General features: G+C 50.9%; 4 protein-coding genes across 5 annotated transcripts; 3 read left to right on the forward strand and 1 right to left on the reverse strand.

Annotated features, from left to right (window-relative positions):
* Positions 1-698: 698 nt before the first annotated feature.
* On the reverse strand, positions 699-4,853 carry chpf2 (chondroitin polymerizing factor 2). The gene is made up of 4 exons (XM_052054338.1): positions 3,892-4,853; positions 2,536-3,100; positions 2,253-2,435; positions 699-2,083 (listed from the first exon to the last, which is right to left on the reverse strand). Exons 1-4 carry the CDS (start codon positions 4,182-4,184, stop codon positions 830-832), a joined length of 2,295 nt encoding a protein of 764 aa, XP_051910298.1. The 5' UTR covers positions 4,185-4,853; the 3' UTR covers positions 699-829.
* An 89-nt stretch (positions 4,854-4,942) lies between these two features.
* On the forward strand, positions 4,943-10,589 carry abcf2b (ATP-binding cassette, sub-family F (GCN20), member 2b). Of its 2 annotated transcripts, none has more exons than XM_052054347.1 (16): positions 4,943-5,086; positions 6,191-6,357; positions 6,432-6,644; positions 6,841-7,023; positions 7,120-7,291; positions 7,834-7,929; positions 8,003-8,105; positions 8,203-8,298; positions 8,400-8,519; positions 8,633-8,722; positions 8,821-8,931; positions 9,388-9,450; positions 9,545-9,673; positions 9,758-9,961; positions 10,171-10,291; positions 10,388-10,589. In XM_052054347.1, exons 2-15 carry the CDS (start codon positions 6,219-6,221, stop codon positions 10,288-10,290), a joined length of 1,839 nt encoding a protein of 612 aa, XP_051910307.1. In that variant the 5' UTR covers positions 4,943-5,086; positions 6,191-6,218; the 3' UTR covers position 10,291; positions 10,388-10,589. The 2 variants fall into 2 exon arrangements, with proteins under 2 accessions (XP_051910307.1, XP_051910308.1); XM_052054348.1 differs by having other exon boundaries at positions 4,949-5,086; positions 6,196-6,357.
* A 370-nt stretch (positions 10,590-10,959) lies between these two features.
* On the forward strand, positions 10,960-15,078 carry LOC127593123 (caspase recruitment domain-containing protein 8-like). Its single transcript, XM_052054349.1, has 3 exons — positions 10,960-11,206; positions 11,860-12,767; positions 13,156-15,078. Exons 2-3 carry the CDS (start codon positions 11,915-11,917, stop codon positions 14,043-14,045), a joined length of 1,743 nt encoding a protein of 580 aa, XP_051910309.1. The 5' UTR covers positions 10,960-11,206; positions 11,860-11,914; the 3' UTR covers positions 14,046-15,078.
* A 203-nt stretch (positions 15,079-15,281) lies between these two features.
* ezh2 (enhancer of zeste 2 polycomb repressive complex 2 subunit) lies at positions 15,282-23,109 on the forward strand. Its single transcript, XM_052054339.1, has 19 exons — positions 15,282-15,594; positions 16,599-16,722; positions 16,816-16,944; positions 17,342-17,461; positions 17,702-17,822; positions 17,911-18,078; positions 18,426-18,531; positions 18,929-19,092; positions 19,209-19,306; positions 19,592-19,823; positions 20,043-20,209; positions 20,281-20,416; positions 20,505-20,630; positions 20,781-20,959; positions 21,056-21,151; positions 21,215-21,296; positions 21,383-21,463; positions 21,681-21,765; positions 21,825-23,109. Exons 2-19 carry the CDS (start codon positions 16,606-16,608, stop codon positions 21,883-21,885), a joined length of 2,268 nt encoding a protein of 755 aa, XP_051910299.1. The 5' UTR covers positions 15,282-15,594; positions 16,599-16,605; the 3' UTR covers positions 21,886-23,109.
* The last annotated feature ends 384 nt before the right edge of the window (positions 23,110-23,493 follow it).

Genomic DNA, 23,493 nt, shown 5'->3' on the forward strand with positions numbered 1-23,493 from the left:
CGAGTGGGCCCACCCACCCAAAAAAAAAAAAAGTCCTCTTTCACAGCTTGTAATCAAGTGAGCCATTCAGCTATGTTTTATGCTTGGGGCAACTGGGCGCCATCCTGTGGAGGGAGGACTAGCTATTTTTTATGCTCCAACGTGACACCATAATCAAACGTGAACCTGAGATACGATTTGTCATTTTAAAAATGACACACACACCCCCCCCCGACCGTCCCATACGCCACACTTCAAAAAGGAATTTTGAAACATTTCATTCATTCATCTTCCTAACCGCTTGATCCTCACTAGGGTCGCGGGGGGTGCTGGAGCCTATCCCAGCCGTCTCCGGGCAGTAGGCGGGGGACACCCTGAATCGGTTGCCAGCCAATCGCAGGGCACACAGAGACGAACAACCATCCACGCTCACACTCACATCTAGGGACAATTTAGAGCGTTCAAACAGCCTGCTGTGCATGTTTTTGGAATGTGGGAGGAAACCGGAGCACCCGGAGAAAACCCACGCAGGCCCGGGGAGAACATGCAAACTCCACACAGGGAGGCCGGAGCTGGAATCGAACCCGGTACCTCTGCACTGTGAAGCCGACGTGCTAACCACTGGACTACCGGGCCGCCCTTGAAACATTTCAATGTACTTATTTTGAAAAGAGTGCAACTTGACTCCAGCAGTTCAAGGACACCAAACGCAACACAAATGGAAATGCTATTCATTCATTTTCTTTTGATGAAATGGTGACATGGAATACAACTGCTTCAGTTTAAATGAAGAACAACTTTGAACCCGGAATTGTTTTAAAAGTTAAAAGAGCGCAAATGCGGCGTCGGCCTAAGTGCTGCTGGCCTGGTCGTGCTGGAAGAGCGCGGCGGCGAGCTGCGCGCGGGAGCCCAGTCCCTCCAGGTTGCTGAGCACACACCTGTGGTAAATATCCTCGCTAAAGCGCGGGTTGCACTGGCGCGTGGCGTACTTCTGCACCAGCGCCGGCTCCACCGCGCGGAAGACGTGCAGGCCGGAGTAGCGCACAAAGACGTCGTACACATCCATGCTCTCCAGCAGTTCCTCGTTGTCCAAGGCCTCGGCCGCCATCTTAGCCCGGGTGCTCATGTAGTCGGCGTTGTAGAAGCAGGCCTCGTCGAACACGCGCCGGTCGAAGTGGCCGTCCCGGAGCGGGTCGGAGGCCGGGGTGGAGGGCCGCGGCACCACGGCCGGGCTGAACTCCTGAAAGTGCACCGGGAAGAAGACCTGCCAGCTGCTGATGGCGTTCATGCGGCAGCGGTTGAGGAAGTCGCCGTTGACCTCGGTCCACACGCTGGCCAGGAAGAAGAGCGTGTCCACCGGGTGCTTCTTGGAGATGACGTCCATCAGCTTGACCTGCGACGGCACCTCGGTCTTGACGCTGATCCACGGGATCTTGACGTCGCGGTAGCGCTTCTCGGCCTCGCCGATGGCCGCCTTGGCGCCGGCGAACACGTCCTCGCGGCTGACGCGCTGCGCCTCGAAGGGGTCGTAGACGAAGAGGACGGTGAGGAGGGCGTTGTCGCGCGTGTCCAGCGCGTTGGCGGCGTACGTGTCCAGGAAGGCGGCCACCTGCTGGCGCTCCTGCGCCGTGACGGGGAGGATGAGCTGCACCCGCGTGGCCTCCGTCACGTAAGGCATGGGGATGATCTCCACGGCGCTGAGCGGGCGCAGCAGCAGCACCCGCTTGGCGATGACCCGGCTGCGGCCCTTCTGCGTGTACGCTTCCAGCGCCAGGTCCAGCACGTACTCCATGCCGCGCGTGGGGTCGAAGCGCCGGTAGCCGTTGAGCAGGCGGCGCTTGAGGAAGCGCAGCCGCGGCTGGTAGCGCGCGTTGAGACGCTCCAGCGCCGCCTCCAGCACGCCGGCCACGTCGGCGCGGTCGGCGCCGCGCAGCTCGCACTTGGGCGAGCCGTCGGTGCACGCGTGGATGTGCTCCTCGGTGAAGTAGTCCCAGTTGAGCACCTCGAAGCGCGTGCGGGGCTTGAACGGAGCGTTGATGCCCACCGGCCACGTGGCGCCCGCCGCGCCTTCCGGCGTCAGCTCGCTCAGGTTACCGATCTGCGTCTGCGGAAAGAGTCATTTGGTCAATGGACGGATCCTTAATGGATGCGTACGAAAACTCGGAGGAGCCTTCATGTCAGAAAAGCGCCCCCGAATGGTCATGTGCAGCTCTTCCTATGTCTTAAAATCCCAAAAATGGTTTTGAAGCCAAACGCGTGTTACTGAATCCGACCTGCAGCTCCTGGATCTGCGCGTAGGTCCAGTCCAATTCGATCTGGCTGAAGCGCTTGTGCAGCCGGTACATGAGGTTGGGCTCCGACACGGGATGCACGGTGAAGGCGTGCTTGAACGCAGGGCTGTCCTCGCGCTCTGGGTCGGCGTTCTTGCCCAGCTCGAAGTAGCGGTACGTCATCTCCTGCCGGGAACGCGAGCCTGTCAGACAGCCTACGTAGCCTATAAAATACGAGCGCGATCGATGGAGCCGTCATCCATCCGAGCGGCGACGTAGTGATCACCTGGTGGACCTCGACGCAGCTGAGTCCCAGGTAGTCGATGATGCAGCGGCCAAGCCACTCGTCGGGCCTGACGCTGAGAATGTCGTTGCGGCAGGCGTCCAGGTGCGGCTGCAGCCGCTCTAGCAGGCTGCGCGACAGCAGGTAGCCGTAGCCGCCGTGGCAGTAGCGCGCCTTCTCCTCGCCGCCGATGAACTCTTCGGCACGGCCCATGTAGAGGTCTTGGCCGGCGCTCAGGTGGCCCACCAGCCCGCTCAGCCGCTCCGCCTGCATGTACGTGTCGTCCTGGGCCAGCAAGAACCAGTCGTAGTCGGCGCCGTGCTGCCGGTGCAGGTGGCGCACCGTCTCGTACATGAGCCAAACGGGCCGGTCGTCGCCGTGAGCCACCACCGCCATGCCGTGCGGCGCCTTAGCGCTGCGCAGGCCCGTGAAGAAGAAGGTGCGCGGGAAGTGGTGCGCCACGGTCCGGTTCACCGCCACCGCCAGCGTGTTGAGGGTTGCGCGCGACGTTAGCACGCCCACCAGGAGGCGCTCACGGATGCCCAGCTCGGTGTGGATGTAGCGAGTTCTGTGGGAGGGCAGGAAGAATCTCAATTCATGGGCAACCTTAAATCATCACTATTGACCCAACACACACATCCCTCACTTTATTTAGGCCTTCGTGGCCTCTGCGCGCGACAGTGGCTTCAATAAATTCTTTAGGCATAGGACTTGGGATTCTTTTTCAATCATTATTTTGGCCTGCTGTGCTTGGAGATCGCAAGTCATTTTTAGGTGGTACTCCTCAACCAATTTAACATGCATATTGTGGCATATATAATAGTTGGTGATTAATTTAATTGTTGATTAACTCTTATCAATAATCGCGTTAATGACCAACTAATTTGAGAACCAATTAATCCCTTTCTTGGTGAACTTCAAAGTATCCAAATCATCTGAATTTCAACCTCTCAACAGTAAATACTGTCCGATTCCTGTAATCCTTCATGGAAGCAGCCTGCTTATTATTGCGCTGAATTCAAATAAGACATATGTAAGCATCTGCCTCTGCTGAGAGAAACAGTGATCCAACATTTTCATGGATCCATTGGGAAAAAAAAGAATCAACGTATTAATTGTGAAAATAAAGGTTAGTTGATTGGGGGAGAGAGCCAAAGTAACGCCACGTAAGAAAAGAGAGCAATCAAAATGCAGGAAAGTAGGCTGCAGCTGGGATTTGAACCGCAAACCTCACAACGATGAGGCTCATGTGCTCACCGCACGGCCACATGTCAATGCTCCTAACATTGCGTCATCACAGCGTTGACGTCAAGGGACGCCAGCGTCCACCGGTTGGTGTCAAAAAGGACAGGTGCCTACCTCAGGACTTTCTTGTGCTGCTGCTGGTTCGGGTCCTTGTGATAGGGGACGATGCGCGGCTGGAAGTCATCATCGCCGCCCTCGCCTCCTCTCGCATCGTCCTTGGCGTCGCTCTGAGCGTCTCCCCTGGCCAGGTGAAACCTCCCAGCGTTGGCCAGCTCGCTTCCGCAAACATCGTCCGCGTCTCCTCGAGTCCAAGACACCATAAGCAGGCTCAGGCTGCAGCCCAGAGACAGCCCCAGGATCAGCGGTAGAGCAGGCCGGAACACGGCCAGCAAGGACGAAATTCGCATTTTTTTCTCCCTTCGTCTTCTTCTCGCCCAGCGCAGAAAAAAAGTAGGCGCACCACGTAATTTACGCGAAGCTAGATACAATGAAGCCAGTGAGCACGAACACCCACCCGATCAGCTTGCCAAGCTTCCACGTATCCTTTGCAAGTTCATTAGGCCCGCCGATAAAACGCCCGTGAGATGCTCAACATCGAGGCGCAGTCGGGTCGCGGGCACCGTTTATAACACTCATACGAGCGGTTCAAAGGGAGAACCACCTAACATCATCCGCCACCATTTCACATTAACACGTTAGTCCGTGGCGGGGTCAAATTGTTCCGATAGCCATCGAATAACTAGCGTGTCGAACTAAGCGAGCGTATCAGCGGAAAATGGAACGCACGTCAACTGGACGGGCTAGCACGCTAGCAGCATCGCTCGCCGGGAAATTAAATGTCTTTTTTTCTTCCCCATCCGAGGACGCGGGTAAACGGCTAATCCACGTCTCCTTCACCCTCTTCCCCTCTTTTTCGTCTTTTAGCTACGACGCTCAAGACTTCTAGCCACTTCCTCCGTGCTCCTCCTCATCCCTGGCCGAGCATCGTCGTTGACTGCCAGGTTTAGCGAGCTGTATAGAAGAATCAATCAGCCAAGCCTTAAGAGTATGAATATAATTTATAAATATCGCAATATTATAATGCAGTTACGTGGCTGTGTTATTTCTTAATATTTCGCAATATTAAATTTTATTGTGTTTTTTCTTCCACCATTTTACTGCAGTCCCGCGAGAAAGAGGCGGAAACGTTTCGTGGGCCCCGCCCTTTTGACCATATTTGGCGTGTCTGGCGTTCTGGATAGCGGCTTCCAGCCGGCAAAGTGGACACGCGAAGTTGGTGTGCTCCTCAGTCCACGAAATCGTAGAGAAGGTAATAAAACACCGTCGACAGCCGCCACACAGCCGCTGAGCACATTAACAGCGAGAAAATGATAAGCGAGGAGGGCGGAACATTAACGTAAAGCGCCCAATTCGTCTCGTTTGTTGCCGGTTCGCGTGGCCTTGCGTTATCATGCCGCTTCGGGCCTCTCTATGGCGGCTAGTTTTAGCTTAGCCTTAGCTTCGCATACTCTTCGTTTCACTTCAATTAGCTTATTTTAACAACACTAAGCCCCGTTAAGGATGAATTTCTATCCCGAGTCCAAACATACCAACATCAGTTCGCTTGCCAAGAGCTAACCGGCTCGGTAAATTATTTCGCTTTTATTTGAGATGCCGGTGTCCGCTAGCACGTGACGCTAAAGTAACCGGGTACATGGGCTAACATTGGCAGAACAACGTGCAAGCAGGTGAGACATGGAGCACACGTTTTTTTGTTTTGATTTGTAGTTCGAAAGCGACGTTTTTTGTTTGTTTTGTTTTGACGAAAGCCTTTTACAAATCATCCCCGTTTCGTCATCACAATTACATGTTTTCATCGTTTAGACCCCAAAAACCGGCAAATGACGACGTGTGACGTTTCCATGACAACAGATCGACGTGACATTCCTAAGAGCTAATTTTACATGACCCGCGTTATTTTATGATTGATGGTTTCAAGACTTTTTCAGTGATTTAAGTGTCATTTTCCTGTAATTAGTTATGACTCCTAACGTGAAGAGCAGTATTTGAGAATCTAAGATTTTTTTTCTTGATGACTCGTTGTTGCAAGCATTCTTCATCTTTATCCTGTTTTCAAAAGGTTGGTATCATTGGAAATCTTGCTCAACACAGAAACAGTCAATGTAATGTTCAACTTAAAGTAATTATAAACAACCAGCAGCCCATGTTTACCCCCCCAAAAAACACACGATTTAACAGTTTGCAATGGTAGTTGGGCTGTACGATGTGATTTAATTTGGAAAACAATGCACAGAACTTGTAGTTGACAACATTGATGAAATCATAATTTGGAGCCAATGGAAATTTGAGCCAGCGTGGAAACCAATACAAGGAGTCCCATGACTGATCTTTGATGTATTGTTGTTTTGGACAGAGCAGCCCTCAGCAAAGAAAGCACAGCCATGCCTTCCGATTTAGCCAAAAAGAAGGCGGCGAAGAAGAAGGAGGCTGCCAAGGCCCGGCAGCGCACCAAGAAGCCCGATGAGTTGAACGGCGAGTGCGACCAAGCGGAGGTCCAGTCCAACGGAGCCGTCAGCAATGGTAAGAAAGTTGCCAGCTGGGCGATGTCAAAGCATTCATGCGCCGTCCCAACATCCCAACGCTTTATCACGCAGGTGTAGACAGCCTGACCAAGGACCTGGATGAGTTTGAGTTGGCCAAGACGGAGGCACGCGCTGTGACGGGCGTGCTGTCCTCGCACCCCAACAGCACGGACGTGCACATTAGCAGCCTGTCGCTCACCTTCCACGGCCAGGAGCTGCTGGTCGACACCAGCCTGGAGCTCAACTCGGGCCGACGCTACGGCCTCATCGGTCTCAACGGCACAGGTGAGCGGGGAGCGGCAGCAAAGATAACCCCTGTGGGTTCCTGGTCCGCAGTCCACCTACACCTTTTTTTTTAATCCAAGGGAGTAAAAGTCCGTTTTATCATGAGCCGCATTCTAGTCATCCGATGTGTTGGTAACATCCTTTACTGAACTGTGCTAGTAAAATCCTGCGGTGCTTTCTTCCTTTTGCGTCCCAGGGAAGTCCATGTTGCTGTCGGCAATCGGGCACCGCGAAATCCCTATTCCGGAGCACATCGATATCTACCACTTGACCAGGGAGATGGCACCCAGCGAGAAGACGGCCCTGCATTGCGTGATGGAAGTGGACGAGGAGAGGATCATGCTGGAAAAGGAGGCCGAGCGGCTGGCGCACGAAGACTGTACGGCGCCACCGACAGGCTTTGTCCATCCCCACATTGACGAGCACAAAATGTGCGCTTCTATTCTTGACTTTGCGCTCTCGCGTCTTCCCTCAGCCGAATGTGAAAAGCTGATGGAGCTATACGAGCGTCTGGAGGAGCTGGACGCCGACAAGGCGGAGGTACGAGCCTCGCGGATCCTCCACGGTTTGGGCTTCAGTGCCGCTATGCAGCAGAAGAAGCTGAAGGACTTCAGTGGAGGATGGAGGATGCGCGTCGCCCTCGCCAGGTCAGCGCACAATGTAGCAACGCATCTAATGCTCAGCTAACGAGCAGTAAAACCGGAGCTTCGGCTCGCCAAGATTTTGGAATCATTATCCCTCCAATTGTTGTGTAATCATTTGTTTTGCATAAATCCTTTTTGGGGTTTTTTTATTTGTTTTTCTTAACTGCTTATTAGTTGTTCGTTGATAACTGTTTCTTTTTGGTATTGCTTAATGGCACTCATGCATCACTATTAAAAGTTGGAGCTACTTTTTGGCGACTGATTCATCTCGAGAGGAGAAATCTGAGAAGATTTCCGGCTGAAATTCCGTCAGTTTGAAGTTGGGCAACAATAGCCGAGCTACAGCTCAGAAGTTGTAGCTCGTAATTCTGCGTACCGCTTCCAGTTTAATTTCCCCTTTGCGCCCCCACCCCAAAAAAAGCCACAAAACTATGACATAAGAGTAAAATGAAGAAAAAGTGCTTGGTTTGATTGTTGTGCCTCCTGAACGTGTAACTTAAAGTCCCAAGTACTCAAGGCGCGTCTCCATTTTGTGGGTGTCGCAGAGCCCTCTTCATCAAACCGTTCATGTTGCTGCTGGACGAGCCCACCAACCACTTGGACCTGGACGCGTGCGTGTGGCTGGAGGAGGAGCTCAAATCGTAAGTTGCGTGCCAAACATTGCCCCGCGCCCTGGCACTGTGAAAAACTGACACCCATCTTGGCCCCGGTCAGCTTCAAACGCATCCTGGTACTCATCTCGCACTCGCAAGACTTCCTCAACGGCGTGTGCACCAACATCATCCACCTGCATCAGAGGAAACTCAAGTACTACACGGTGAGATGAACACAAGCAAAGACGTGATGCAGTAGCATCAAAAAACATTTGAGAAGCCTGCGAATGTCTCTTTTTATCTTTTTTTGTGGTGGTGCAGGGTAACTACGACCAATACGTGAAGACCAGAGAGGAGCTGGAGGAGAACCAGATGAAGCGCTTCAACTGGGAGCAGGACCAGATTGCACACATGAAGGTAAAGGCGGCCTGCTTGCTGCTCATCAAAAGTCATGTTTGGGGGGGGGGGGGGGGGGTTGCACTTCAAGTAACCAAATGAATTGTTTGCCACGTCCTCAGAACTACATCGCTCGCTTCGGTCACGGCTCTGCCAAACTGGCCCGGCAGGCGCAGAGCAAAGAAAAGACACTGCAGAAGATGGTGGCCTCGGGCTTGACTGAAAAAGTTGTCAATGACAAGGTAACGGCGTGGCGAGGGTGATTTGCCCTATTTGAGGTACACTTTAGAATTTGCGTTCACTGCATTCGGCTCGGCTCATGAACGAGGGCGCTCGTTTTGTCGCATTTGCGCAGACGCTGTCATTTTATTTTCCTCCCTGTGGGAAGATCCCTCCTCCTGTTATCATGGTTCAGAACGTGAGCTTTAAATACAGCGACAACACGGTGAGGACGCGTTTTTTTTTAGATCGCCGCCGTCCGACCGCGCCGCTCTCTCACGCGCTTTGTTTTTTTTTTTTTTTTTTTTTCGCTCGCCTTCGCAGCCGCACATATACAAGGACCTGGAGTTTGGTATCGACTTGGACACCCGCGTGGCGCTGGTGGGGCCCAACGGTGCCGGCAAGTCCACCCTGCTCAAGCTGCTCATGGGAGAGGTGAGGTCACGCAAACGCTCACCTTTTCAACCCGCCCAAAGCCTCATTGGCTTTTAAGAAAAATCAAGATCTCTCTATTAGGGGTGGTCACGCTTCTCCAAATCTTGGTTTCGGTTTTAAAGTCACAATTCCTTTTTTTGAAACTTCTTCATTTCCTGCTCGGTCATTGTTTTCTGAGGTCAAAGGTGACCCTGTATTGAAAACGCACAAAAGATCATCAGTCTTCTTTCGGGAAGCCCTCCCGAAATTCAAGGTTTCAGACCATTTTCAATTAAACGACGTCTCAAATGCCTTTAGTTTTTGATCGGTTTGATTTTTGGCGCCTGTAATTTGTTTTGATGAGTAAAAGTAGGACGTTTGACAGTGTTGCCCTAAAAGGAGGCACAATCCGGTAAGAGCATTTTTTTGCTCTTGGGCAGAGTCCAATGATTGAAACGCCGCTGGTTTTGTTTGCAGCTACTACCCACAGACGGCATGATCCGTAAACATTCTCACGTCAAGATCGGCAGGTACCACCAGGTAGGAAAAAGTCGGCAATGTGCACATATGCGCGTCTCCACGTGTGTCTTTGTCTCCGTGGTTCTACGAGCTTTTGTTTTTGCGTTTGCGGTAGCACCTGACGGAGCAGCTGGAATTGGACCTGTCGCCTCTGGAGTACATGATGAAGTGTTTCCCGGAGATCAAGGAGAAGGAGGAAATGAGGAAGATCATCGGCCGCTACGGGCTGACGGGGAAGCAGCAGGTGCCAGCGGGGACAAGTGATGATACGGAGAAGCGCCGCGCCGACTGACCCCGAGTTTCTCTACCCCTCCCCCTCCCCCTCCAGGTGAGCCCCATCCGCAATCTGTCGGACGGGCAGAAGTGTCGCGTGTGCTTCGCCTGGCTGGCCTGGCAGAACCCGCACATGCTTTTCCTGGATGAGCCCACCAACCACCTGGACATCGAGACCATCGACGCGCTGGCCGAGGCCATCAACGAGTTTGACGGCGGCGTCATGCTAGTCAGCCACGACTTCAGGCTCATCCAGCAGGTATGCGTCAACTGCCAACGGGCTTCCCGCCCTTGAGGTGGCGTTGATGCGCAGCTGGAGCGCTTCAGAAAATCGATGAAATGGCATTCTTGCTAGATTTGTGAATCGTATTTCTTAATTTTTTTTAATGTATTTGATCACACAACAAGAATTATAACCGTTTGTTTCTCCATCTTCTCTTTTCCCAAACACTGCTGCTGCTGTCGCAGGTCGCCCAGGAAATCTGGGTGTGCGAGAAGCAGACCATCACCAAGTGGAAGCGCGACATCCTGGCCTACAAGGAGCACTTGAAATCCAAGATCGAAAAGCAGCAAGCGCATGACATTTAACGTGAGCTGCGCGTTTCACCGTCGGTTTCGCGTCGGTGCGCCGCATGCCGTTGCGTGCTAATGACCGGTCTCCCTTCTCCCCGCCCCTTCTCTGCAGGCTGCAGTCCCGATTGGCTGAGTCACACGCAGCGCATTCCGTTGTGCTGTTGTCTTTGTGAGTTTTTACTTTTCAGCGACTTTTACATCCTATTTAAAAGTTGACTATTCTGTTCAGTGTAAAAGCAGAACTTCTACCTTATTTAACAATGTAATGCAATAAAGGTCCATCTGAATAAACACAACTTCGGAGAAAAAGACAATCTGTTGCTTAAGTTTTTATTGTTTTGTTTTCCTCGGATAAAAGATCAGAATAACTAAAAAAATATGTGCGTGTGACGATAAAACCGAAAAGCGGGCAAAACAAAGAAACGGTGTTGGAATGACATTTACCATCAAAGGACCAGACAACCATCTCTGAGATTTTTAAAGTTTTGTTTTGTCTTCCGAAACAACGCAGTCGAGCAAGCCGCTGGACAGGTGTGAACAACATTCCCGTTCACAAATTCATTGTAGTGGAAAAAAGGATTGGTTGTGATGTACCGTAGCTCTCTTGGAAGTTACAAATGTCAGACCGTCAATGGGGGTTCCTATTGATGGCAAAGAAGCCCCCCCCCCCCCAAAAAAATGAAGCTTTGGACAAATTCACACTTCACAACATTTTGGAGCAAAAGCCGCACACCTGAAGATCTGTCACGACGCCCAAGTGTGCTTTGGAATCCCTGCCTAAAATGAAAGAAAGAAATGGTGCTGAAAATATGTACGTGTAATCGCTTGGCATCAGTTTCAGGTAGAACAGGAACAGGAAGAGATTACGACGCGCACGCATCACTCATCTTGCAACAATTTGACAACACAAATCAGTGCGACGCCGTCACAGGTGAGTTCAACACCGCCGCTAGACAGCATTTACAACCATTTTCAGCATTTATATCCTACCAGTACGCCGGCTTGTCCATTTGCTTGTACACTTGTTGTCCTCGCTAACAATTCAGGGCAGGAGTACGTATGATCCTGTGTGTGAACTGCTGTATATGTCAACGTTTATTTACCCTTGGTCTGACTTGAGGAAACGCCAAGTCGGAATCCGAAGTCGGGCGGCGCGGTAGGCGTGTAGTTCGCACGGCGGCTTCACAGTACGGAGGTGCGGGGTTCAATTCCGGCCGCGGCCTTTCTGTGTGGAGTTTGTATGTTCTCCACGTCTTTGCGTGGGTTTTCTCTGGGTACTCCGGGTTCCTCCCGCATTCCCAAATCATGCATAGTAGGTTGATTGATCAGTCCTAATTGTCCTGAAGGCGTGATTGTGAGCCCGAATGGTTTTTCGGGCTCGAATGGTGTACCCTGCGATTGGCTGATTCCAATGTAGTTCAAAATTAGTCAACAAAAAGCACTAAATTGACCAAGCGACAGCTCATATTTGGAAAAATTCATAATTTGGAGCACTCGCGAGATAGGCAACCGTCATTTAGCTGAAAGTCCTCGGCGACGTGCTGCACGGGTGAAATACAATTCATGAGGTGCTTCATGTTTCAGGCTGAGGAAGAAGCGAGTCAGCGTGGGACTTATACAGACGTCCCGGTGGACCGAGATGTCGAGAGTCACGTCAACACCCAAGTTGGAAGAGGACAAAATCCAACAGGCAAAGCAACAGCAACTCAGGGTTGCACATGTCAAGCGGCTTTCAGTGCCTGAGGTTACGGTGATTTGGCGCCATCAAGCGCATGACGTCACCGAGATGAGGTCGGCCCAAATTGAGACAAAAAGAAGGTCATTTTACAGCTGGCTGTCTCAAGTGGTGAAACGTGTGGTGGTGTGCGTCGTCAACTACAGTTTTCGGCCCTCGGAAGCCGATAACCAGCTAGACAAGGAAGTCTTGGATGAGGTTCATCACGCCGGCCGTGCTGCTTCAAATCATCCGCAACTCTCCAATCTGGTTCTCCCCGATCCATTTTCAAATCCCCTGCCTGTAATTTCTGCAGTGACCACCGATGTACTCACCGGGCCCCCTCCCAACACCACACACGTGGTCCGCTTGGAGTTGCACCCATCCGAGCAACAGCAGTCGGCCGCCTACACCTACACCGTCCCGGCCTTTCCTCACGTCTGCTACTCGGGCCGAAGAGGATGGCCGGGAAGCCACAACCAGTCCCGCTTGCCTCGCTCTTTCAGCTGCACTTGGCCCGGACAAACGGAAAAGAGCCCTGGCGTGACAACATCTGCCAGCTCATTGGACCTGTTCGTCAAAAACTTTGAGCACTGTACGCCGGACATCACTTTGGGGGGGCCCAAGGAAACGTACCACATACATTGTTTCCGGGCCGGCGGCTACCAGTGCACGGCCACGGGCCTGGTCTTCGTCGTGGACGGACAAGGGGATGTGCGTTATAGCGTGGTCTCCTGGGACATGGACCTCCTGGCCTCCAACCGCAAGAAGCCCGCAGGTAGGGAAAGAAACTTCTTTCATAGCCTTCATGTCTGTCTACTAGGAACTTTGGCCTCACCGATGCAACGATTCAGCACGCTCGAAGAACCACTGGACTCAAAACGGCTCTAGGAAAAGCTTTTTGATCATTTATTCCATAATCCTGATTAGCAAGATACCAGTGCATGACACGTTACTAGTGCAGGAATCGTTTACGAGTAGAGTTAAATTACATATCAGTAGGCCAAAAGCGCCACCGGTACTGGGGGGTGGGGGTTGGGGGGGACTAGGTTAATGGTAAGGTGAGTTATTCGACCATTGCAGTGATTTGGTTTACTAGTGAGGACGAAGGGACCTAGCGCGCGGATCTTAAAATAGAAGTTGCTCTAACGGTTTTCCATATGCAGGTCCGCTCTTTGACATCGAGTGCGAGGGTCTGACGGTGCGTCAAATTCACTTTCCGCACTGCGAGATCCTGTCGGCGGGCGAGGTGGTCCACCCCTTGTGGGTGGCCCATATGAGGCACGAGGGCCTGGAGCTGATCAGCCCCGAGGAGACCACCCCGACCCACGTCATCGCCAACATCTCGAGCTGCTCCGCTTTCGGGCTCATGGAAAATGACGACACTCCTCTCGTGCCCATCCGTGCTCTGGTGGCCATCTTCATTGATCCCGGGGTGCCGTCCCTCCAAGTTTTTTTACTCCCGGAGAATGTGGTGCTGGATCAAATACGACGCGACCGGGCGAGAAATAACGGCAACGAAAGGTTCATCGAGACCATTTCTGACTGCGAGCTGGTCCCGCAGCGGCAGTACACGCTGGCCAGCAGGATGGAATTAGACTCGGTCTACATTCAACCGGACCGGGCGAAGTTTTACCCAGTGTCTCGCAACTACAGTCCTACGTTCCAAATATTTGAATTTGGCAACTTGAGATCAATCCACCTGACACTGAGGGAACATAATGGCATGGACTCCGTCTGGGGTGCCTTGGTTCCTTTGGTGGCAGAGGCACAGAGACAGCGTGGATCCCTTGTTAGAGCTCTAAGAGACGTTTGGTCCGAGTTCATCCTGCGGGTATCGATGCCCATGTTGCAGAGCCTGGTGAACCGCCTGTTCTCGGCCAATGTTCTCAGCGAGCTTGAAGAAGCGGCGCTGAGCAGCGAAACGATACAATTCCGCAAGGCGCGTTTCCTCCTCGTCACAATCATTAATAAAGGTGAACCTGCTTGTGACATGATGGTTAGGTTTCTTCGTGAGTTAGACCCCTACACTGCGAATAATCTCGGTTTGGCGTGAACATCGATGTCGCAAGAGGCCACCCCGAATGCAGCCTGGATCCCCAGCAGACAGACGGACAGAAGATTAGTAAAGAGACCAAGGATGGGCATCTTTGTTTCTCAAGGGCCCCGATCCAGCATGTTATAATTTCACACGCACTTATTTTCTGTTTCATTTCTCTAAATTGTTACTTGAGATTGTTTTCACAACATACTATACGAAGCAAATTGTGATCATTTTATGAACAGGTACGACTTGCATTTTATCAACCAGCATGTCTTCAACTGTGTTTTCTGTAGCTGTGTAATATCAGTTCATCTATAAATGTGTTTGATCAACAACCAATCTGGCAGAAGAATGTGACAGGTGCAATCAACATCGCTGATCACAGAAGTTTTTTCTTTGGACCTACATGTTATCAATCTGTGTGTTAGAATAAAATAAAAGTACCGGTAATAAAAAACAAGAGATTTTTATTTTATTTCTTATTGCCAGTTCAGAATAGAATAATAGTTGCACATGCCTCCCTCCTCCAATATGCTTGATAGAAATGATCAGCTCTTCAGAATGCACAGGATCCTGATTATTTGAATCGGGTGCGTTGGAGGAAGGAGACGTTTAAAACATACAGCGTGGACCGGATTTGGACACCCGTGAACGATTTTGGACAAATCCAAATACCGGTAGTTAAAATTTGAAATGAACGAATGCATAATGGACATGTCCTGCACAGCTGAAGGCAGCATTGTAACAGCCAATGAGCGTCTTCTGGGGGCGGGGTTAGATCAACTTGGCGACCCTTCATATAATCTCATCGTTTGACAGGATGTCATAAAATGTATCTAGCTGCAGACAATCCAAACTATATCAAGTGATACGCTCACTGTCCTCTTATTAAACCAATAATCTCCGTCAACAAACGTTACGCCGTCATATTGAACAGATGTTTACAGCTGAATGAAGCGACAAGTGACAGGTGTCGGTCGAAGTCAGGTGTTGAAGTCATTGTTGAAGCGTTGTTTTTAAAAGTTTGCCATAGAAACCAGCTTTTCGAAGGCTTAAAAAAATGTTTTCCTGTCTTCGAGGGAACAAAGGGAGCGTATCCACACGTCCCCAGTCGCAGGCCCCCAGCCGCTCATGAGCTTCCATTGGATGACACCCTCATACAAACGGCCTATCGTCTCACACGACACTCGGCTCGTCTAATATCGACCCCTGTGATTGGTCCAAACGTTTGGCGCCTCTTGAATCGGCCGCTGCGGTAGTGGAAGAAGAGAAAGACATCAATGGTGCACACAGCGACGAATGAGAGTCGGATTAGATTGTTTCGTCGCTGCCACCGATTGTAAAGCCGCGTTGTCAAATTCAATTTTGGCCCACAGACGTCGGGCCCCTGTGAAGCCAAGTCCTTGTCCGCCAAAGCGAAAGGCTTCTTCTTCCTAGACTAGCTAACTTGGCTAGCCGCCGAGCTAGCGCGGTGCTAGCAGTTGCTCGGCACACAAAGGGCGACTTGGCCGCGGAGTTGGCAGCGCGTTGCTGGATGAAGACGGAGGAGCCCAGCGCACAGGCAAGGCCGAGAGTCTCCTTCTTTTTGTTATGGGTTGGGGAACTTGTCAAGAGCTTGCTTAGCCAGCCCAACCGGCTACGGTGCCAATCGAGTGGGCTTTTCCTGTCCGGTCGGGAGTTGTTGTCGTTCGTCTTAAAAGGCGCAACTTGTGCGACTCTTTTCTCGCCAGAGTCGGTCAACAACCTGCTAGTCGCACGTCAAGTCATGGATAAGTTGCTACATCGATTCATTTTTCCCACCACAAGCACCCTTGTACTTCGTACTTTGCAGTCTTAGTATTATCTTGTATGCAAACGATCTCACTGTAATTTCCTGTCAGAGGTGAAATTATAGTCAGGTCCTGAAATTAGGAAAGCGCGACGTTTTCCTCTCAATGTCACAATTTGAACTCCACTTAAGAGAAAATTGGTCAATATTGTGCGTACGATATACGTGATAGGTGCAGGTCAAGAGACGTACAGTAAGATTCGATGTAATAGACATGATTAGCATGTCCTCGCGAAGTCACCAAAACGCTGACTATTGTGCATATACGTGCATACAACCTGTAAGACCCAGGAACAGACTGATAGATGCACTAATAGATGTAATAATGATAAATGTATCCGAAGATCAATCAACTGAACAACTTTGTAGCTCCTTGCTGAGTTATTCTACATGCCAACGAGAGCACTTTCATATATTTTCCTGCCGTAGATGTAAATGTATTGAAGTCATGAGTAGTTGCGTTCAAGTAGGTGATGGTGCTGCTGTGTTTCCTGTTAACTGACATTGAGGGAAATTCCTTGGCTTACACAGAAACTTCACAGTCAGGAAGTTGCATCGTAGACGAGGCGTGGGCGTACATTGTGTCTCACGGTTGACTTCCAGATCATAACGTGCACATTCGAAGCTTTGTTCTGTGAAATCCCACTGCGACAGTCTCGCCATGACGCATAGTTGATTCACATCAGCTGACAAACAAAAAGCCTGTTGGTGACTCTCCACCTTGTGTGCGGCCGTAGCGTGATCATGGTGTTGACTGGCAAGCGTTCAGAGAAAGGTCCCGCCCGCTGGAAGAGGAGAGTCAAGTCTGAGTACATGAGGCTGCGTCAGCTCAAGCGCTTCAGGCGGGCAGACGAGGTCAAGGTCTGTGCGCCTCGTCGTCCGCTCCTCAAACCGAAGCGTGTTGTCCATTCATCCCCATTTATGTCCGCCGACTTTCTCCTCTGATCTTTTCAGAGCATGTTCAACAACAACCGCCAGAAGATCCTGGAACGCACCGACATCTTGAATCAGGAGTGGAAAACACGGCGCATCCAGCCCGTCCACATCATGACGTCTGTCGGCTCGCTCAGGGGCACGCGCGAGGTCAGCGGCTCGCCAACGATCCTATTCCCGACAATGTTGGGACTCGCCCTGTACTGACTATCCAATTTTTCCATAATCCATTCATTTGTCCGTTGTCCTTTTTTTTTTTGAACAATCAATGATTCGGATTTTTTAAAAAAAGCACATTTTCCATTCCTTTCTTCAATAACAGCGCAATATTTCAAACTGGCAGTGCACAAAGTTCGCAAACAAATGGTTGTGATCCACTCACTGGTTTGGTCCATAAACATCTGTCGGAAAACAGGCAAACGTGTTGTTCATGGCTTGCCAAACAGTGAAATGTGTAATGTGAACCTGTGACACATATGATCGGGTTGCCATTGACATGTGAGTGATTCTTGTCCTCAAGTTGAGCTTTCTCTTTGTTCGTGTGCAGTGCACAGTGGACAGCGGCTTTTCTGAGTTCCCCCGCCAGGTCATCCCCTTGAAGACTCTCAACGCTGTGGCGTCCATCCCCGTCATGTACTCGTGGTCGCCGCTGCAGCAGAACTTCATGGTCAGTGAAGCCCCTTGTTGAACCCGCATACAGCACTCCCAAAAATCTTGGGATGTTGATCGGGATGTACAAATGAAGCCTCCTGAACCACTGGGGTATTGCTTCTGCTCAAGGTTAATTACCTAATGCGTCATTCACGAGTTTGTGGTTCCAAACGGTAGGCAGCGAATGAGGCTCAAGCAGAGTGTGACGTGGATTGAGGCTGAGTTTACAAGTGCTTGCTCTTCCGTCGCATGTCAGGTGGAGGACGAGACGGTCCTCTATAACATTCCCTACATGGGAGACGAGATCCTCGACCAGGATGGCACGTTTATTGAGGAACTCATCAAGAACTATGACGGAAAGGTTCATGGAGACAGAGGTAGGGATGCCGGGGGGGGGGGTCTGCGTTGCTCTCACCCCTTCCTGCTGGAAGTGGAAGTGTTGATCAGAGTTTGTGGGCTTTGCAGAGTGCGGCTTCATCAACGACGAGATCTTCGTGGAGTTGGTCAGCTCGCTGGCGCAGTACAGCGACAACGAGGAAGACGAGGAGGAAGAGCACGACTTCAAGGTGGAGAAGATGGACGCCGTGTGCGACGGGCGGGAGCAGCCGGACGACGCGTCGTACGTCAACGAAGGTGAAGTCATGCGCTCGCGCGGACGGATGGCTCGCGTTGCGTGTCCCCCATGGATGTTTTCTGCATACAGTGCGACCTTGATTTAGCAATGCCCCATTTGAGTTTTGCCCTGCCAATCGTGTCTGAAAGGGGTCGAGGTTGATGAGCTTTAAAATTAAACCTGAATGTTTCTGACCAAAAGTCTCGGTGTGTTGAAATGTAATGACTCTCGAGCTGATTTAAAAAAAAAAAAAAAAAAAAAAAGGAAGGGCCAAAAGATGGATTTGCGAGCTTAGTGCCGGAACAAATTCAACTGCTAAGTCAAGGTAGCGCTGTAGCCAAATGGACTAACTGCGGATGTGGTCCAGGCCGAGCCGGCGACGACTGCAGCAAGAAGTTTCCGTCGGACAAGATCTTTGAAGCCATCTCGGCCATGTTCCCTGACAAAGGTTCCACCGAAGAGCTGAAAGAGAAGTATGAACGCGGGCAACTGGCATGCAAGTGTACTAGTAGCAAGCATGCAGCAATGAGAGCCATCAGGAAGGCTTTTGCTAAGCCATACTGACCCCTAGTGGTCTTTTATTGCTACTGCTGGAAACTAAATATCAAGTCCAAATTCATGAATGAAACGTCTTTGTGTAAATGTAATAATACTTCACTCTCATTTCCATTTTGATGATGCAGTTATCTCTGGGACAAAAAATCTAACCGTATTCCCCTTAGGGTGGCACTTTTTAGCGAGAAAACCTCCCCAAACTTAAATCTAAAGATGATGCGAAAGGATCCTGACAATACGATCTTTCTGATGGTATTGTGGGGAAGGTGGCACAATTTTTAAAAAGACACGTGTGGGTGTTCGTTTGTGTGTCAGGTACAAGGAGTTAACCCAGCAGCAGCTTCCTGGTGCGTTGCCGCCCGAATGCACGCCCAACATCGACGGTCCCAACGCTCGCTCGGTGCAGCGCGAGCAGAGCCTGCACTCGTTCCACACGCTCTTCTGCAGGCGCTGTTTCAAATACGACTGCTTCCTCCACCGTGAGTTTCTGCTGCCGCCTTGTGCTCCTTTGTCTCTTCGACGACGCAAAAATCCACCCGAGTGTAGCAATCAAGCGCGTCATTGGCTGCCGCTTTTGCGCTTTGTCCTCCTCCAGCGTTCCACGCCACGCCCAACACGTACAAACGCAAGAACCTGGAGAACCTGGAGGACAGTAAGCCCTGCGGCGTGGACTGTTACATGTACCTGCTGCAGGTGAGGACGACGACTTTGTCGCTCGGGACCATGAATTGATTTGATTGATCGGTGTTATTTTTGCTGTCTTTGGTGATACGGATCAGCCGATCCATGCGCTTAACTTGCTTATTTGTAATAATTTGGTGGAAGTTTATATAAATTCCTGCCCGATGAAAAGTCATCTCATTTGCATATTTTAACAAATTAAAAGAGTTTTCTACATTAGAATTTTGTTAGGGGGGCGTGCGGGTTTATTTTAAGGCCACATGGCCCAGCGCTTCACTCAAACGGATTGTGTTTTAGGACGCTGTGGTAAGCGAGTGCGCCGGAGGTGTGGGCGCGGCGGAGCGTCCCAAGACGCCCTCCAAGCGCACGACGGGGCGTCGCCGCGGACGTCTGCCCAACAGCCGACCCGGAACGCCCACCGCCGTCTCCTCGGAGACCAAAGACACGGACAGTGAACGTGAGGGCAGCAAAGATGACGACAGAGACAACGACGATGACAAGAAGGACGACAACAGCGGAAGCAGCTCAGGTCACATTGCCCCGACATTCACGTTGCATTTTTATCGACATTGCATTATCCATTTTGAGGTCGACTTATGACGTGAATGTGGTTTATGTTGTTAGAATGACCACGGCCGACGACTCGACATTACATTTTACATAACTAGCACTAGCACAAGCGCGGCGGTCAAAAGGGGGCCAGTCGATGGCGGGTTGCTTGAGTGACAGCCTGGTTTGTGCGCCGCAGAGGGCAACTCTCGCTGTCAGACCCCCGTCAAACTCAAGATGAATCTTCCGGCCGAGGCGCTGGAGTGGAGCGGCGCAGACGCGTCTCTCTTCCGCGTTCTCATCGGGACGTACTACGACAACTACTGCGCCATTGCCAGACTCATTGGAACCAAGACGTGCCGGCAGGTGAGCGCCGACCGACTCCGACGGAAAGGTCCTTGGACGTCGATTCCAGCGCACGGTTTGACGTTTGTCAGGTGTACGAGTTCCGGGTGAAAGAGTCGAGCATCATTTCGCGCGCTCCTGCCGAAGACGAGGACACGCCCCCCAGGAAGAAGAAGAGGAAACACCGACTTTGGGCCACGCATTGCAGGAAGATCCAGCTCAAGAAAGGTCAGGGTTCAGTCCACGTGGCCAAATCCCGGCTCACGAGATGGGTGACGAGCTCTCCGTGTGGCCCCGCCCCCCCGCCCCCCTGCAGATGGTTCCTCCAATCACGTGTACAACTACCAGCCGTGCGACCACCCCAGACAGCCCTGCGACTCGTCTTGCCCGTGCGTCACCGCCCAGAACTTCTGTGAGAAATTCTGCCAGTGCAGCTCGGAGTGTAAGAACAACAAAGTCCCAAGACCGTCCCGCGTCACGTCATGGTCACCGCAACGCGTGACCGGGACTTTCACGTGACCATCAACGAATGACACGATCGTGACGCCGATGCTTTGCGTGACCGAGAGGGCCTTCCGGATGCATTTTGCAGGCCAGAACCGATTCCCGGGCTGCCGCTGCAAAGCTCAGTGTAACACCAAGCAGTGTCCGTGCTACCTGGCCGTCAGAGAGTGCGACCCCGACCTTTGCCTCACCTGCGGCGCCGCCGACCACTGGGACAGCAAGAACGTCTCCTGCAAGAACTGCTCCATACAGAGAGGCGCCAAGAAGGTGAGCCGCACCTCCCTAACGTCCCTCGGCGGACGCCGGATAGTCAGTCGGCCGTTTTGTTCTGTCGTGACCTCTCGTTCCACATTTCCCAACCAGCACCTCCTGCTGGCGCCCTCCGACGTGGCGGGTTGGGGCATCTTCATCAAAGAGCCGGTCCAGAAGAACGAGTTCATCTCGGAATACTGTGGCGAGGTAGGAAACGCCCCTCCTGAGCGCTCGAGTGCTAATGCTAACGCGCTTGGATGTGCTTTTCAGATCATCTCCCAAGATGAAGCGGACCGCCGGGGCAAAGTGTACGACAAATACATGTGCAGCTTCCTCTTCAACCTCAACAACGGTAACAAAGCACACAAATAACGTCTGGGCTAACTCGCCTTTTGTTGCTGACATCAGTCGGTGCTTTTTGTTTGTGACGCCCATCAGACTTTGTCGTCGATGCCACCCGCAAAGGCAACAAGATCCGATTCGCCAATCACTCCGTCAACCCAAACTGCTACGCCAAAGGTCTGAATGCACGCCCACTCAATCGTGCGTCAAAGCTACAGTATATTTCGGTTCGTTGGAAGCCGAAGCAGTCCCAGAAGTGGACTCGTGCCAACTAGTAGCCTTGTTTGGGTTTGTTCAATCCGCAACTGTGGGTTGTAAAGAGCAATCGTGATAAACAAAAGTCGAGCGGAAGAAGGTTGACTCATTGGCTGTCTGGCCCGCGTGTTTTCCTCAGTGATGATGGTGAACGGCGACCACCGGATCGGCATTTTCGCCAAGCGTGCCATTCAGACGGGCGAGGAGCTCTTCTTTGACTACAGGTATGCCAGAGAAATTGAATTCTTAAGTCAAGGTCGTAATAAGTTGTTTGCTCTTTCAGGTACAGTCAAGCGGACGCTCTCAAGTATGTCGGCATCGAGCGCGAAATGGAGATTGCCTGACCACGTTCGCGGTGAGCCTGACATGCACACGGAAGCGACACCATCGAGTACCTTCTTCAGCACAACCGTCGGCTTGCAAAACAAAACAAAAAACAATTCCGTAGGATTTGAAGCATCTTTTTGTTCTGTTGAAGATGAAAATGGGACACGTTGATTGTGTTTTTGCAATTTTCAAGTTCTATGGCACCAGGAGAAAGAGAAAAAAAAAAGTGTGTTGTCACTCGAAGCTTCAGGGACCCAAGTTGGCAGCGGCAGGCTTGTGTTTGCGCGCAAGTCACTTGAAGCGCATCATGATGTCGCCAACACCTCAGCAACCTTTTGCCTTTTGGACATTGTGGCCTCTTTGGCCACAAAGCAATTTCTTGACGGTGACATCCACCGGTCCCGTCGCACACGCCGAACGAGCGACAAGAAACCTTTTTGGGGGGGAGTTTCACCCAGCCACCCCCTGATAAAAACAAATGACATGAAAAGGTTTCAGCATTTAGTCCATATCCTTGATAAGAAGGCTACTGCCTTGTTCCATATGCCTACTAGTATTACAGTGCAGAAGTTTATCAATAAGGGCTACCAGAAGTTCTGAAGTGGGGGTAGTAACACACTGTGGCTTTACTCGTCTTACTTGTAAGAACAAAGCACATGGGCAGGAACAAGTAGCTGCATGGACAATCGAGCACACGAATAGAAAAAGGGAATAAATGCTGTGTTGGGCAAGTCAGAAGATTTGTTGTTTTGTACCAGAGTGCTCCAAATAAGTCACTGCCACAGAATCCAAAATGAAATTGATGCGATTTGGGTAGGTTTTTTTTTTTGGGTGGCGTGGGGTTGTACTTGAGTGAATGTTGGCGCTAGGGCCACATCACTCTGGCCTGCTGCCTAATCCACTTCCTGCTTGAATAACAAAACTAAACAAAGCCAATCTTAGGCTGTGGATGTCAGCACAGCTCCACCTGCAGCTTTTTCTCGTTTTGTTTTGTTGGGGGGCAAACAAATGTATGTGTTTGACATCAGAGTCCACTGGTGCTGTTTACAAATAAAAGGTGCTGCTTGTTTGGTGTTTGCGGTCAACTGGGAGAGACAATCAGCAGGAAGCACTCAAGCTTCATTTTCAGATTTTTTTTCTTCTTCTCAGTGTCATTTTCTCACATAATGTGGGAGAAAAAATGGTGCTGACTCTTTACATGGATTTTGTTTTTTGATCTGCACAATAAACTCTCAAAATGATTCTTTGCTTTATTTAATTATTTATTTTATTTTGGGGGAATGAGAAGTGTTTTGCAATACAAAGTGCCATGCTGCAGTGAGACAGCATTTTTAGCCGAAAAAAAGTGACTATGTACAGTAAGCCGTTTTTAGCCCACCAAAACGACCATGTATATAGTAAGGCGTTTTTAGCCGGAAAAAAAAAAGACCGAAAAAAACGACCATATAGTAAGGCGTTTTTAGCCGAAAAAAACGACCATGTATAGTAAGGCATTTTTAGCCCAAAAAAACGACCATGTATAGTAAGGCGTTTTTAGCCTAAAAAAACGACCATGTATAGTAAGGCATTTTTAGCCCACCAAAACGACCATGGTATATAGTAAGGCGTTTTTAGCCGGAAAAAAA

The sequence above is a fragment of the Hippocampus zosterae genome, chromosome 20 (genome assembly GCF_025434085.1).
Source record: "Hippocampus zosterae strain Florida chromosome 20, ASM2543408v3, whole genome shotgun sequence".
In the NCBI taxonomy this organism is placed as follows: Eukaryota; Metazoa; Chordata; class Actinopteri; order Syngnathiformes; family Syngnathidae; genus Hippocampus; species Hippocampus zosterae.